Raw genomic sequence first — 16,006 nt, forward strand, 5'->3', positions numbered from 1 at the left:
ATTTCTCTAGAGAGGGATCCCAGCTGCTTGGCTTCATTGCCTTCTAATTGTTGGCTATTGGCCCCAGCATCCCAACATCGAAGCAGCCAGGTGAGGATGTGTTCACCTGGGTGTCGACCATAATCTTTTTGTATTTCTCACAACTCACTCAGGGATAGGGATTGAGTGGTTTCTGATTCCTTTATGATTTCCATCTCTTCTTCCTGCTGTTTTTGTGATGGCTCTGCTTTAGAGGTGCCTGCCTTTTCCTCTTCTCCCTCCTTCTTAGGAGAGGCTTCTTCCCTTACTAAACGAGCTAACTTCCGTTTCCATTGTTTTGACTTGACTATGGGGGTGACTGATATCATAGTCCGTTGGTCCTCTGGGTCAGCCACAGCATGTGTTATCTAGTCATCAGACTCAAAGACTTCCTCACTCTCTTCAAGGTGCTGGATGATGTTAAACAGCGTTCAATAGGCGTAAGCCAGGACCCAGCACAATGCTGCAAGCTGTCGTTCTCTGGCATTATCAGGATCAGGACATACAACTCTCAAACATTCTATCAGGTTTTTAGAATTTTGCACTTGCTCAGGGGTGAAGTTCAAAACTACTGGAGGAGACACCCGTGACAGGTACCTGCCTATATCCTCCCACACACCTTGCAACCCGCCACAAGACTGTTTCGAGACAGATTCCCAGGTAACCTTTCTAAATAATTGACTGTCCTGGTTTCAGTTAGGACAGAGTTAATTTTCTTCCTAGTAGCTGGTAGAATGCTATGTTTTGGCTTAGGATGAGAAGAGTGCTGATAACATTGCTGACAAAGCAATTGGAGATGGAGCATTATCTCACAGCCTCTGGAGGCGTCTCCTATCAGCTGTGAGGGAAAGGTATCCCTTCAAGGAAGAACTTGTATGTCTACCAGGCAAGTGGACCACTATGGAGAAGGGAATCCAATACCTGATGGAATTAGCCGTACGTAACATGGACCTCTGATAGCATTTGCAGGGATACCTTGGCAGGCCCTATTCCCGCAAATCATAAAAACATCAGGAGGTAGTGCCTTAGATTTTGGAATAATCGTACAGCTGTAGTTGTTACCCCTTGTCTTCACGCCATAAGCCCCCAAAACCTGCCTAGCAGTGTCATTGTAACCACAGGTATTATTTGTGTTTCTGTACCCATATGGCCCTTCTGAAGTCACATTTGTCCACCCTGTTGGATTGTTTTTTGAAAGGATTTAATCTTTGCTGTAAATTACCCAACACAAAACATGTTTGAGTCCAATTCTGTGATGTGTTCCCGATCCTCTGAGACCCAAGTAACTGTAACTCTTGTGGATCCCAGGGCAGCGGGACAGTAAGCGAATTTATTAATTTCGCTGAGCACGCAGCAACAGATGAGGCACTGCGGCAATTGTTGGCGGCATACTGGCCAAACTCAGAAGGGTCATACACAGGTATACCTATGAGGCAAGTCCTGAACGGGTCCGTGGACAATGCCATGGACAGACAAAATTCTGATATACCAGTCTGATTAGACCAGTCTGATTAGACCACAGATTTCATTGCAGCTCGATCTTAGTCACGAGCACAAGCACTGCTGGCAGTATTAGAATCACCATCAGCAACTTCCCCGTCCCTTGAAACATCTCGGGCGGCCTTCACAAATCGGCTTGGCACCCAAACTGGTCCTGCTCAGCATACTGCGAGTCTGATAAAATATTGCGTCACACGTCTCACCACGTCTCTGTTCCGTGTCTCACTGCGTCTCTATTCCATATCTCACTGTGACACTATTCTGCGTCTCACCTCAACACTATTCTGCGTCTCACCGTGTCCCACCGCATCTCTGTTCCGCATCTCTCCACGTCTCACCATGTAGCACAATCACACAGTCACATAAAGAGGCCTCTTGCACTTCTCATTCATACCTCAAGAAAATATCACTTAAAATAATTTGTCTGTGGCTTCAGGAAGTCTTTGTCTACTCCCGTGGTGAGCGGCTGAGAGTGGAGACCCCTCCGAGGAAAATGCTCGGGGTGCACCTAGGGGCGTTCGCTTCACAGTCGATCCCACAGCCGAGCAGAGCGGCTCCTGGCACAAGGAATGATGCTATTATAGTTTTGTATAATTACACCAAAGAGATACATTGCAATAGGGTGCAAGTGTGGCATTGTCGATTTGTTTCATGATTTGTCTTTATGCCCAAGCAATTGAACCTTACACATGCTGTTGCTGTTACACTTCCCAGGATATCTAATTCCTGTGGCTCTGCATGTGAATCACAGAATCACAGAATTTTCTAGGTTGGAAGAGACCTCAAGGTCATCGAGTCCAACCTCCAACCTAACGCTAACAGCCCTCCACTAAACCATATCCCTAAGCTCTACATCCAAACGTCTTTTGAAGACTTCCAGGGATGGTGACTCCACCACTTCCCTGGGCAGCCTGTTCCAATGCCTCACAACCCTTTCAGTGAAGAAGTTCTTCCTAACATCTAGCCTAAAACTCCCCTGGCTCAACTTAAACCCATTCCCCCTCGTCCTGTCACCAGGCACGTGGGAGAACAGGCCAACCCCCACCTCGCTACAGCCTCCCTTGAGGTACCTAAAAAGAGCGATAAGGTCACCCCTGAGCCTCCTCTTCTCCAGGCTGAACAAGCCCAGCTCCCTCAGCCGCTCCTCGTAGGACTTGTTCTCCAGGCCCCTCACCAGCTTCGTCGCCCTTCTCTGCACCCGCTCAAGCACCTCGATGTCCTTCTTGTAGCGAGGGGCCCAAAACTGAACACAGTACTCGAGGTGCGGCCTCACCAGAGCTGAATACAGGGGGACGATCACCTCCCTAGCCCTGCTGGTCACGCTGTTCCTAATACAAGCCAGGATGCCGTTGGCCTTCTTGGCCACCTGAGCACACTGCTGGCTCATATTCAGCCGACAAATAATACAATACAGGTGCACTCGCTGCTCTACCGAAAATAACAGCTCCTTACATTTTAGAAACAAGTTTTCCTTTGTGATGTGTCTCAAATGTGCCCTCTCAATGCACTGAGCAATGCCTATAGCATGCTGCGAGTCTGATACAATATTCAAAGGTATTAGGTTTTTCTTTTTGATGCGTCTCTCTGCGTCCCGCGTCTCACTTTTTTCTTTTTTTTTTTTTTTTCCATTATAATTGGAATCAATTATCCTCGGCAAAACAAACAATCTGGTCAAAGTTGTACTTGATCGACCTAACAGCAATACACTACAGTCATTCCCAATTGGTCTTTTGACGTTCAATGGAACTTTATGAACGTGAGTACCCCACAAAGTGGCATCTGTTACTGTGGAGACATCCACTCCAGCACTCCCTCTGGTTCTTGCTGAGAGGGTGAACACGGTGGTAACTGTAGCAGCGGGGCTGCAGCACGGAATCCTGCTCCACCGTGATACTCCATGGGCTGCAGGGGGACAGCCTGCTTCACCATGGTTCTCACCACAGGCCGCAGGGGACTTCTGCTCCGGCACTTGGAGCAACTCTCCCCCTCCTTCTTCACTGACCTTGGCACCTGCAAGGCTGTTTCCCACTCCTCTCACTCTCCCAGCTGCTGTGAAGTGCAGCGTTTTTGTTATTGTTGTTGTTGTTTCTCTCTTTCTTAAATCTGCTCTCACAGAGGCGCAAACAACATCGCTTATTGGCTCGGCTCTCGGTCAGCACCAGGGCCCTTACCAAATATGGGGCAGTTTCTAGATTCTTCTCACAGAAGACACCCCTATGGCCCCCTGCTACCAAAAGCTTGCCACGTAACCCGCTACATTCCAACCCTCGCCTTTCTGAAAAGCATATTTAGAATAATCACAATATACTCTTTACAGTCATCACAATCTTCACAAACTTCACTTCCATCAAAAAGAAAAGGAATTCGCCACACCAAAATAAACATAACATCATCACAACACTGATGAGGTGGACAATTTACACACACACTGTAATAAATGACTGAGGCCCAAATAGGATTGCAATTAAAATTTACAATTTATTAAACTAATAGAGGCAGGCAAACAGCGCTGGGTGCACTGGGAGTCTCTGCTCCACCAAGACGCACACCAGTTACATTAGATGGCAGGTTTTTCTGCTCCTAGGCTAATACATATTCATTACTACTTCTAGAAAAAGCAGGGTTATTATAATTAGTTCTCGGAGTCTGGACTCTCCCATTGGGGTATGCGTATCAGTCTCAGGTGGGCGCTCTGGGGGTCCCTCATGTTGAAGGCTCATAGCCTTCCTCCCAGGCTTTGTCCTTCAGTTGTTCTTCATTTTCCCTTCTCTCTTTGTTTAGTAGTCTCTGTGCCAGATATCAGAGATTTATGTGCCTCTTGTGCAATGGTCTGTAGTTATCTAAAAGAAGAAAAACTCCCTCCTATTCCCTAATCTCCCAGACCCAGACTTGAGCTTCAAAGCTAACCCTTCAGGTTATCTCAAACCCCTCCTTATTTTCTTTTCTCCCAGACCCAGACTTGGGCCTCAATGTTAACCCTTCAAAGCCCCTATTGACACAAACTGCTAGTCCATTCTTTTACAAGCTACAAGAACTATATACACTAACCACTCTGCTTCTCTCAGACTTGTGGTTATACAAGGGTATGTAAGACAGAAGGTCACATTCCATCATGCGGCCCTAGCATTGTTCCATATTGACATGGATCAGATGAACATATTTCACACACACCACCCCTCATCCCTTCACCACACTAATATGAAACATATTCCTCACAATTTCTGCTTTCTTAAATTCTTCACAACTAATACATTCATAAAAAAAATCCAGTCCATGTTTTGCCCATTACTTCTCTCAACTGTCATCCTTATCTCAATGAAGAAACCAATCTTCCGGCAGTATCGGAGAATAAATGGCACAGAAACTATAGTAATGCTGAGTCGAACTGGAGCAAACAATTTGTGAATAGCATATGCCAACAGAAATGTGCCTGTACCAGCAGCCCTTTTAGTTTGTAGTGATGATTCACTGAAACCAAGTTTGAAGAGAACTGCAGTCATATCCACACCACTTGACACAGCCAGGTAGAGATACTGATGAAATTCCAACGTGGAATAAAACCCCTACAGCACCACATTCTTTGAAAACTTTTTTTCAGCTGCTGGGATTTATTGAGTTTCTTGTTTTCACTGCTGAGATCTGTGGCTGCCTTTTCAGGGGATCCACCCACATCCTTGGCCGAGCTGCCGGCGGTAGCCCGCAGCGCCAGCAGAGGGGCCGGCGGGCTGAGGGGGTGCCAGCGCGAGGGTGTGGGGTAGCAGGGGGAAAAGCAACGGCGGCAGCTTGCGGGGACCCACAGGGTGGCAGGCCCGGGCGCAGGAGCAGGCAAACATGATGCAGCAGCCCGATGCGTGCAGGTGGGCGCTCAAACCGGAGAAATGCAGCAGCCGGCAGCTGCCCGGAGCTGACAGCAGGGCAGGCGGCTGGGCTGGCGGTGCTTTGCACCAGGCGTGCTGTCTGTCCCAGGAGGTACTGCTAGAGCTTAAGCTGCCGCCATTACTTCCTGCTGCTCGGCTTTCATACCGCACAGCACATTAATCACTGTCCACCACGCCCCAGTTACTTCTTTATCCAGCTTTCCACTTGAGATGACTTTATCCCATAAACGATCTCCTACCTCCCACCACTCTTCTGGGCTCACAGCGCTACTCTTCCCCCGTCTTCACCGACTCCTCCATTCTCCTGTAGAAATTCTGAGGTCCGGCTCAATCACCGATGTCCCAGGTCCTGCCGCATTCAGGCACCATTTGTTGCAGGAAGAACGGCCAAAGTCATAACAGAGACCAATACAGTCAGATGATGCTCTCCCTCTATTACCCAAATAGCCTGACTTTTATACCAAACTTAACAGGGGCGGATATTGTCTCACACAAGATTATTGGTCAAAAGCACTCAGACAAACAACTGCAAGAAAACAACCCCACCTGCAAGAAACCAACCCCCTTGTGATTAGCAGTCACATAGATTGAAGCCAGCTGCTGGCAACAATATTTTTAGCTCCTCAATCGGGCAATAAGGGAACATCGTCATGGGAACTCCTCGTAGTCGTCCTAGTAGCTTGGTTTGCTCAGCTGAAGCAAGTCATGGCCTCCTTGCTGTTTCAAAAATCCCTCTACAAGTTTTCCTCCTAGTAGCTGCTAGGGTGCTACGTTTTAGATTTAGGATGAGAATAATGTTGATAAACACTGATGTTTTAATTGTTACAGAGCAGTGCTTACACTAAGCCAAGGACTTTTCAGCTTCTTGCTCTGTTCTGCCGGGGGGCAGGCTAGGGGTGCAGCAAGAGCTGGGAGGGGACAGACCCAGGACAGGTGACCCAAACTAGCCAAAGGGGTATTCCATACCATCTGACGTCATGCTAAACAATATATAGGGGTGGCTAGCCGGGGGAGGGGGGCCAACTGCTTGGGGATAAGCTGGGCATCAGTCAGCGGGTGGTGAGCAATTGTATTGCGCATCACTTGTTTCGTACACATTAATAGTAGTACTATTATCATTATTATTTTATTTTACTGTCTTAATAAACTATATCTCAACTCACAGGCTTCATTTTCTCATTTCTCTCCCCCATCCCAGAGACTGAGTGGGGAGAGTGAGGGAACGGCTGTGTGGTGCTTAGCTGCCGGCTGGGTTAAACCACAACAACTGTGAGGGCAGTCAAATGCTGTAATAGAGGCATTTGAATAACACTCTCAATAATACACTTTAACTTATGGTTAGCCCTGAAGATGTCAGGCAATTGGATTTGATGGTCTTTGTAGGTCCCTTCCAAATGAACTATTCTATTATGAGCTATATTGACTTGCGGAAAACGGGCTCCACAATCAGTAAGATTGTAAAGTAGGTATGTTTATTCAGCGCTGGGCAGCACGGGGGGGTAGTCCCGCCAAAGTCGTGTGCACCTGACGCAGCAACTTGCCTTGGTTTTATGCAGTAAAGTTACATATGCATGAAGTTTCACAATACACCTATACATATTCATAACCTGTCCCCGCTTCATATTAAAATTAGTTCCAAGGAGTCATTTCCATAATCTTCTCCCATCTGCGCTTGCGCAGTGTCTTCTGATGGTGGTCATCGGAGGTCATGGGGATGAAGATTGATGACTCTTCTGTAATATACAATAAATGTTTGTTCATTGTCTTTTGTATTATAAGGAGAAGGAGTCCTGCTTGAAGAAGTGGGGGTAGTAAAGGTCTCCTGCTGAGATAAGAAACTGAAATGCCTGGCTAGACATCATGAAATTCCTTTACTTAAAGTAACGAGACAGGGCCCTTAAACCGGCAAGGGGGAGGGAGTTTCCTCCCCTTCCCCCCCCTTGCATCTTAGTTCCATCTTTTGTTTAAAGTCACTGTTGCAAAGCTCCTGTAACCATTTCCTGATAAGCTGCTGAACCAGCATGATAACGTTCTGCCTTCCTGCTTTGTGCTGGGTCAACATGACCTAGTGAGGAAAGGGAGTCGAGCCACAATGCAGAGGAAGACTACGGCCTTCATCTTCACAACCACCAGAGAGACTGGGACGACCCCCTAGCAACAGTGCGCGCAGTCGCAGAACATACCAGGATGTGCTGCGTAATCCCGGAATTACCAAGATATAAAAAGGGACCCTGGCGGGGGTGAGGTGCGCGCCGTTGGCAGAGCAGAGACTCCCCGGCCACCCAGCGCTGTTTTGCTTGCTGTTTGCTTACTCAATAAATTCTTTTATATGATTAATACAATGCCCTCTGAAAATTAATTAAGGGGGCAACTTATAACACTTCCTCGTCACCGCTAGTTGACCTCTTGTCTTTGCACAGACTCAGTTGCTCCTTGGCTCTTGTCCATCTGCAGGACCAGTTTCTACCAGTTTCTTAAGATAGGCTCGCACTCTCATTAGGAGACTGACCTTGGTAAGGGGCCCAAGGATTCTTGCTTTAGTTAATTTGTACAATGCACCATAGTTAGCAAAGACACTAAGTAGCATACTAATTTTATGCTGTCAGTGCTCTATTACTACTAGAATAGATTCTCCTAATTCCCTCTCTCAATATCTTGTACCAGAATTATAAATATTTTATTGTAAGTTTTTCTTACATTTTTTTTTTTCAAAGTTTTTCTTCTTATTGTAAGTAATTCTTACTTAACACTAAAAAAAATAAATTCCAATTTTTGGACAGAAAGGTGTAGAGAGGACTTGAGGGGGGCATCCTTGGCTAATCAGTTATCTTTTCTAATTCTGAAACTCTTGGAATATGAGGAAAATCACATTCGGTTGAAAGAAGAGGTTGTCGATGCCCACAGCTTTTGAACTATCAACATGTATCATTGAGATATAATATATTGAGCCACGGGTGAATATTAGAAAACAACATAATTTCCTGTCACCATAGGTGAGCTATATGAATGACTAATACTGTAATGTACCTTTGTTGATTGTACAACAGCTGCCTTTGTGTTTTTTGAAGTATGAAGTAATTTACACTTCATAGCACCAAAAAAGTAAAAAGTATTTTGTTCTTTAGAAACTATGCTTCTATAATGTGTTCCATTTGCGTTTCATCTTATATGTGACAGTCTCTCACAAATAATTGAGAAACTTCCGTATAAATTGCATTAACTTCCTTAGGGCAGTTATTGCTTTCTTTACTCATCCGTGCAAAATCAATTCTCTTACATGTGTAGGATTTTGCTTGACTTGTTGATAGAACACTACTATCACAATAACTGCCAACATCAGGATCAGTAATGATATATGTAGAACCATTAAAATACATGTTAATGCTCTGAGACAGTCTTTAATAAACCCTAGATATTGTGTCTCATACTTAGCTTATTATTATTACACAGGAAAAAAATCATATTTGAATACCAAAAAGTTGAAAGAAATTTCTGTTAGAGTTAAATTGGCCTTCTAGTTAAACTACAGACTAATCTGTCTCAAACCTCTCTTTTTGCATTTAAATAACTTCTTTAGAAAGCATGTAAAGAAATTCATGATTCACTGTTTTTAAGTGTTGCATCAGTGTAGACTTATTGTTTGATATCAAGTATACAGAATTTCAAGTTTTAATAATAGCTCTGAACCAAAAATTCAGTGCTTTAAACAGTTTTTCCCATTTACTTGCATCATTATGACTGGGTTCCTTGGTCTTCAAACTGCAGCGTCAATATTTCTGATGAAATATTTGAAAAGTCTTTCAACAGTTCCCTGAAACTCTCATGCAGTATGTCCCGAGTACAAAGCCAGATTGGCTCTTCCTTCAGTTCTAGTGTTATCACTTTGAAGCCCCCCCTCTGATAATCTTCACAATTTCTTAAACCACATCAGCATCACAGCTTATCATCGCACAGAGAAATTTATAAGATGCTTGATGAGTTTGGTTGAATGTTTCCAAGAAGCTCTTTTAATGCATCGACCAAAGGAAGGAGGATTTTGTGACTGCATTTCAAAACTTTACCCTATGTACAGCCCTTGTTAAACCCTTACGTAAGACACCTGAGAAACTATACGCTTGGTCATGCACCTCTTCCCTTCAGGTACCATCCGCACGGTACTGAGTAACCCTAAGAGACGGTTACCAAATGGGAGCTATCCTGGCCGAGCCAGCAGCGACCGCGTCTGGCCAGGGGAGTGGATACGAAGCCCAGGACCGGAGGAGCTTTGCGGGAAGGCGAGTGTCTGCAGCGCTCGACGGTCCAGCCCAAGGCTCGGACAAGAGCGGGCGGCTCAGAGCTGCCGAGCGAGTGCTGCTCTTTGATATGAGACAACCTGCGCCCACCGTGACCGTTAATAACGTACGGACACCCTTCCCCACCTGCCGCACCGAACCTACTGGTCTCTAACACTCAGCCCCCTCCTCCACCATCACGAATGAACTCGCTCGCTGAGCCCACTCTCCTCACTCCCTACCCCGGGAATGGGCTCTTCTAACCCTACCACCTCCTACCCAGCCCAGGAACAGGCACTCCCTTTCCCTTCCGGGGACGTCTTATCCTCACTGTCACTTCAAGGGCAGCCATTTTGGGAGGCTGACGCTTACTTACTGGCGGCTTTGGGTCCGAGCTGTAGCAGCTGATAATAGCAGTAGGAGGTAGCCTGTGAGTTGGTGAGCGGAAGGGGGGTGGAGTGGGGTGGGGTGGAGTGCTGTGCTGTGGGGGAATAAACATCTCCGCTCGATGATTGCAGCCCCCACCATGTCAGATTTCGATAACAATCCCTTCGCTGACCCAGACCTCAACAACCCCTTCAAGGTGAGATTGGGGGTGGGGAGGGGGCGGTGGCTAAAGGGCGGAGCCGGCGCAGGGATGGGATGTAAGCCGTCCTCAGTGCCGTGGCTTTATGCGTTCCGAGGGAGGGGGCTTGGTCCCAGTGGTATCCCTTCGGGGGGCGGCGGCGGCTTTTCCCTACTGTAAAAGGTGGGAAAGGAGTCAGCGCTGTGGGTTAGGGATGGCCTTAGGGAGGCTGTCTCGCTGGGGGGCAGGCTGTAAGATGCTGAGCGGCAGCTCCAGAGGGGCCTACATTTCGTAGTGTTTGGGGCATGACGGTTATAGGGGACTTTGTAGGATGAGCAGCCTTCTTAGGAGCTGTAGAAACAGACATAGTTATTTCACAAGTTCACGCTTCTGTGTTTTGTTCTCTCTTCTACTACTAAAATAATACAAATCTGTGTTTCAAGTGCATTCTTATCACTACAAAAAATAGTGGTAAGTTATTGTGTATATATATACATATATATAACATTGCAGTATTTTTTCTTCTGTTTGGCTGACCCGAATAGTTTAGTGAATTTATCCCACCCTTTTTCCTCTCTCATCTCCTCTCAACCCTGTCCAGCCATTGAGGCTCAGCCTGGTTTCCAAGAACCTGGGGTCTCTGCCCAGGTTAGGGAACATTGCTGCCATTTTCTCCTTTTTAGGTCCAACCAATAACAAAGGTGAGCATATATCCCAGTGATTGGGCAGAAACACCATTTGTAATAAATGGCTCAGTTTTTCTACTTTCCCTGAACTTTGTGGGTGCCACAGAGTATGGTATTCCCACTGAATACCTAATGATTGACATAATAATTTTATTATTTTAGAAGTAAGGTGTGTGCCCTGATCAGAATCAATGTGTACTGGATTATCCCACATCTAGGTATCAGGTGTTCTAATGGAATTTTTACCACCATTTGTGCCGTAGCTCGTGCTACAGGATAAGCTTCTACCCATTGTGTTAAATGATCTACTATTACAAATAGATACATGTATTTTATCCTCTCTACTTTGGGCAATTCAGTGAAATCAACTTGTACTTTCTCAAAAGCCCTATAAGCTGTTTTGTTTTGTTTCTCCCTCCTGTGGCTGCTTGTTGAAACACTTTCTTTTTTATCTTCTGACAAGTTAAGCAATGGTTATGTAATTTGCTTTGCTATTTCAAAAAAAAACAATGCAACCAAATTGTTTTAGTAAATGATCACTTAATGCCTTTGTACCCCAATGTGTTTGTGTATGCAAACGTCCCAATATTTGCTTTGCATAAGCTTCTGGCAATATCTCTCGCCTGTCTGGCAGTGTCCATCTTCCTTGTTCTAATTTAGCCCCTATTTTTTCTAGTTTCGTTTGTTTTGTTTTCCATTGCATTTCATAGTCGGTCCAAAAATTCCATAGGGGCTTCTTTTGGATCTTGTTGGAACAGATTCTCCATTCCCAATTTAACCAGATCTTAACCGTTCATTATTTCCGGGGTGACTATAGTCTCAGCGTGGGGCCGGTCAGGGGAATGCAATTGTCAACAGTTCCCTGAGCAGTCCCATTGGCAATCTGAGCTCACTCATAAACTCAGATTGTTTTAAGAGTTAACTGCTTTTCTGTTTCCATGACAAGTCTCTCGGACCCATCATGGTCCCTCTGCCCCAAAGTGCTTGCACAGGTGATTTTGAGATCCCAGCCTCCTGTTGAGGCAGAACTATTAACATTCCTATATCCTCTTTCCCTGCTCATTCAACTTCAAACAGCTCTGTTAAATACTACATGCCGCACCTTTAACACATTCAACAACTCTTAACCCTCCCTTTATCTTTCTCCAGCCTGTACTTTTCTCATGCCAACACCAAAGGCTTAGTCAGGGGCTAACTTAATTCCACTCCTTTTCCCTCTAAGATGCTGAAACATCTCAGTATAATACATTTCATCCTATTTTCCTTCTCTCCTCAAAAACAACATTAATTGCAAGATAGTGTTATAGTCGATTGATCCATGAAGTGGCCATTTAGCTTGTATAGTAGCCACCACTGATTGCAATACTTACTGAAAGTCCTCTTGCTTTCTGTGCCCCCAGTTCTAACAATATCCTTCCAATGTGCTAATATGCACCAAAGGAGGATTTCTTTAAAACGTCTCTGTTTTGGATATTACCCATTTCCTTGATTTCCCATTCCCTTTTATTTGTTTATTTATTACTATTCCTTACTAGTTACTGTCCTTTGTTTCAACTTCCACGAAAACCTTTTTACTGCGGGTTTTTACTATCTTTTCCTAATCTTCTTCCCAAATGTCCCAATTCTCTGGGATTAAACTCCTCTTCCCACATACAAACTTTACTATTTCAAATTATTAATGAGCCCCGTTTCAATCATAAATCCACAGAACTTCAGGAAGACAGCTGAAGCACTCATCCTTTGTCTTCTAGATAAACATTACCACCTTTTCCACAAAATTTACATTTCAACAGGACCGAATTTCAAGCCGAATGCCAATTTTTCTCATGCACTTTGTTAGTAAGCCTATACGAAACAAAGAATCACTCCTGTGTATCCGTCAATATGGGGGTTTAAAAAGGTATTGAGGCCTAAATAAATTCCCTCTCCCCCTTCTTACCAAATTCCCAGGGCTCAAGCCCAAACCACTGAAGAAACGACTTTCTCCATTCTACTGCTTTGATAATCAGTCAGCCCCCTCTCCAGTACTTGGGAAACTGACCACACACCACAGCAAATACACCAATACTTCTCAACTGTTAGTTACTTAGATAATGCTCCTGCCTTTTTTCTTGTCACACTCAAAGCATTTAAGAGAAAAAAAAAGGATCACAAGATACACCACCAGGCCCATATATTATGTACCACCAATCAAAACTTGGATAAAACAGCCCTTCTTTTCCGTCTGTCACACACTTCGTTCGTCTCCGCCCACTCCCCTCGTGGAGAATACAGAACCGCGGACTAGAACTCCGCACTCGCTTCGCAGTGACGCTGCGTCTCACTCACACAGCACAATCATGCAATCACACAAAGAGGCCTCTAGCACATCTCATTCATACCACAAGGATATAATTTAGAATGATAACCAACCAAACAAGTATTGTCTCTGACTGTGTTCTTCGTGGAGTGACTTATTCCACTTTGTTTCGAACCCTTACACTTACACAAATACTTTCAACACAAAATACCTGGACATTTAAGAATAAGACATACAATTTTTAACACTCCAGTTAGTATCCCTCCAGCAGCTGAAAACATACTGTTTGTCTGCAGCTTCAGGAGGTCTTTGTCTGCTCCTGTGGTGAGCGGCTGAGAGTGGAGTCCCCTCCGAGCAAAACACTCAGGGTGCACCTAGGGGCGTCCGCTCCGCAGCCGATCCTGCAGCCAAACAGAGTGTCTCCTGCCTGGCTCACCAAAATGACTCACAGAAATATGACTCCACAATCAGTAAGATTGTAAAGTAGGTATGTTTACTTGACGCTGGGTGGCACGGGGTGGGGGGGTAGCCCCACCAATGTCGTGTGCCTAACGTGGCAACTTGCTTTGGTTATAAAAGAGTAAAGAGTTACATATACATGAAGTTTCCCAATACTCTTATACAAATGCATAACCTGTCCCTTTGTGAACAGTCCTCCTTATCTCAGACCCCTTGGTTAAAGTCCGAACCGTGAGGTTGTTTTGATCTGGTTCTTGGGGTCCAAGGGGCTCCTGTTATCTGGAGGTCTAAGCGCAGCACAGGCACAGTACATTGCAAATGTAGCACATATTCATTCTTAATCAATCGCTCTCTAATTTCTAATTCCATGTTTCAGGTGCAGCATACTTGCTCTCTTCCGGATCCACGGGTATTCTACTATTAACAGGAATGTTCAAAGCCTGACAGACCCAGTCCTCTGTGGACCCAAATATCGGTCAAAATACATGGGGTCTTAAGGGTTCTTTTGGTCATTCTATCATACAATACTGGACCATATTTATTTACTCTTTCCTTTTCTGGGGCCTCTATCGCTCCAATTTCTAATCATTATTCCTATTGGACTTTCTGGTAATTTGCTCCCTTTCTTCTGGTCCCTGGTCATCAATTCTGTCTGACCCATCTAGGAATTTTAATATGGCAATTCCCACAGCCCTTGGTTACCTTAGTAAGAGTGTCTTGCAGGGGGTTTAGGACCTCTCACCCACCCACGAATCCTATAGGAATTGCTTCGGTCCTTCACCGGCCAAGTCCCTTGCGGGAGATTGGAACCGCGATTAGAAGACCTCCACACTCGCTTTGGAACTGAGTTCCGTCCCAGTCACAGTCTTACACACACAGGCAACCAAATCCCACCCAACCGAACGGTATACGCCTTAAACACTTATGACTCCGTCTTCTTTGTTCGGATCTTCACGCGCAGAATTACGGGCAAAATACAGTGCTGCAGCCGGCAAGGAAGCTCATAAAAAAATCAAAATCTTTGCTTACCTTTATTCAGGTTCAAGATGGCATTAGTCCTGACCTGACTCAAACAGGAGCCACCAAATGGTGGGGCGCCCCTCCTAGATCAAATCAGAATTCAGGAACCAAAGCCCTCCCGGACGAGCCCCCATTTGTAATAAATGGCTCAGTCTTCAAAATAGGACTATAATAAAAGTTTACAATTTATTAAAGGAATAGAGGCAGGCAAACAACACTGGGTGCGCCGGGAGTTTCCGCTCCACCAAGACGTACCCCAGTTACATCAAGCAGCCGAGTTTTATGTTCCTAGGTTAATACATATTCATTACTACTTCTAAAAAAAACAGGGTTATTATAATTAGTTTCCGGAATCTAAACCCTCCTACTGGAGCATGCGTATCAGTCTCCAGTGGTACCTCTGGGGGTCTCTCGTGCTGAAGGCTCATAGTCTTCCTCCCTCTTGTCCTTCTCCTTTGTCCAACTTGGCTGTATGTCAGAGACTTGTGCAGCGTCCCCTGCAAGCTTTGTCTTTTAGTCGTTCTTCAGCTCTCCCCGTCTCCTTAATCTCCTGGCCAGATATTAGAAACTTGCATAGTGTCCCATGCAATAGTCATAATAGTTTGCAGTTATTCTGAAACCCCCCAGATATCAGAGACTTCAAGGAAAAGCCTACAAATACATTTCCCTTCAAGCTCTCTATTGACATGAATTGCTAAAACATTCCTTTGCAAGATACAAGAACTATATACATTAACCACTCTGTTTTTCTTAGACTTGTGGTTATACAAGGGTATGTAAGACAGAAGGTCACATTCATCATACCATGTGGCCCTAGCATTGTTCCATACTGACACGAATCAGATGAACATATTTCACACTGGCATGACTAATCACATAGGCTGCCCCAGCTAAAGGCTGCCTTTAGCAGCACTTAAGCGCATGACTTGCCTAAAATTCATGTAGACACAGGTGGAAGTTAACTAGTGAAGACACATGCAGCATTCTCTACTTTCACAAGTGCACGTGTTTGTAGATCTTTCACTTACTTGGCATGCCCTCTCTGTCTGTCCATGTGGTTTCATATTGTTGGCTAATTAAGCTCCACAACACTACTCTTTCACTCCCCATCCTCCTTTGTGGAGGGGGATGGAGGAGAAGAAAAATATGATTTGTGGGAGATGGTGTGTTTGTTACAGCTTGAGATAAAGATAATTAAAGGGAAAAAACAAAAACAAAAACAAAAAAACAAGCAAAGCCCATGCAGAAGCAAACAGAGAAAACAATTATTGTTTACTTCCTATCAGCAAGTGATGTTTGGCCACATCTTG

At 44.9% G+C, this 16,006-nt stretch overlaps 1 protein-coding gene across 4 annotated transcripts in view; it reads left to right on the top strand.

The window, feature by feature from the left end:
* Positions 1-9,991: 9,991 nt before the first annotated feature.
* Positions 9,992-16,006, top strand: part of LOC116501393 (secretory carrier-associated membrane protein 1-like) — a 117,740-nt gene continuing 111,725 nt past the window's right edge. The window contains exons 1-2 of one of the 4 annotated variants that reach the window (XM_032206922.1): positions 9,992-10,105; positions 10,186-10,250. In XM_032206922.1, coding sequence (XP_032062813.1) covers positions 10,194-10,250 — 57 coding nt within the window. In that variant the 5' untranslated portion in view covers positions 9,992-10,105; positions 10,186-10,193. Of the gene's footprint in view, positions 10,106-10,133; positions 10,251-16,006 lie in introns of those variants that run through there. The other 3 variants (XM_032206921.1, XM_032206924.1, XM_032206920.1) reach the window with 3 other exon arrangements.

Source organism: Aythya fuligula, chromosome W (assembly GCF_009819795.1).
Source record: "Aythya fuligula isolate bAytFul2 chromosome W, bAytFul2.pri, whole genome shotgun sequence".
NCBI classification, from domain to species: Eukaryota; Metazoa; Chordata; class Aves; order Anseriformes; family Anatidae; genus Aythya; species Aythya fuligula.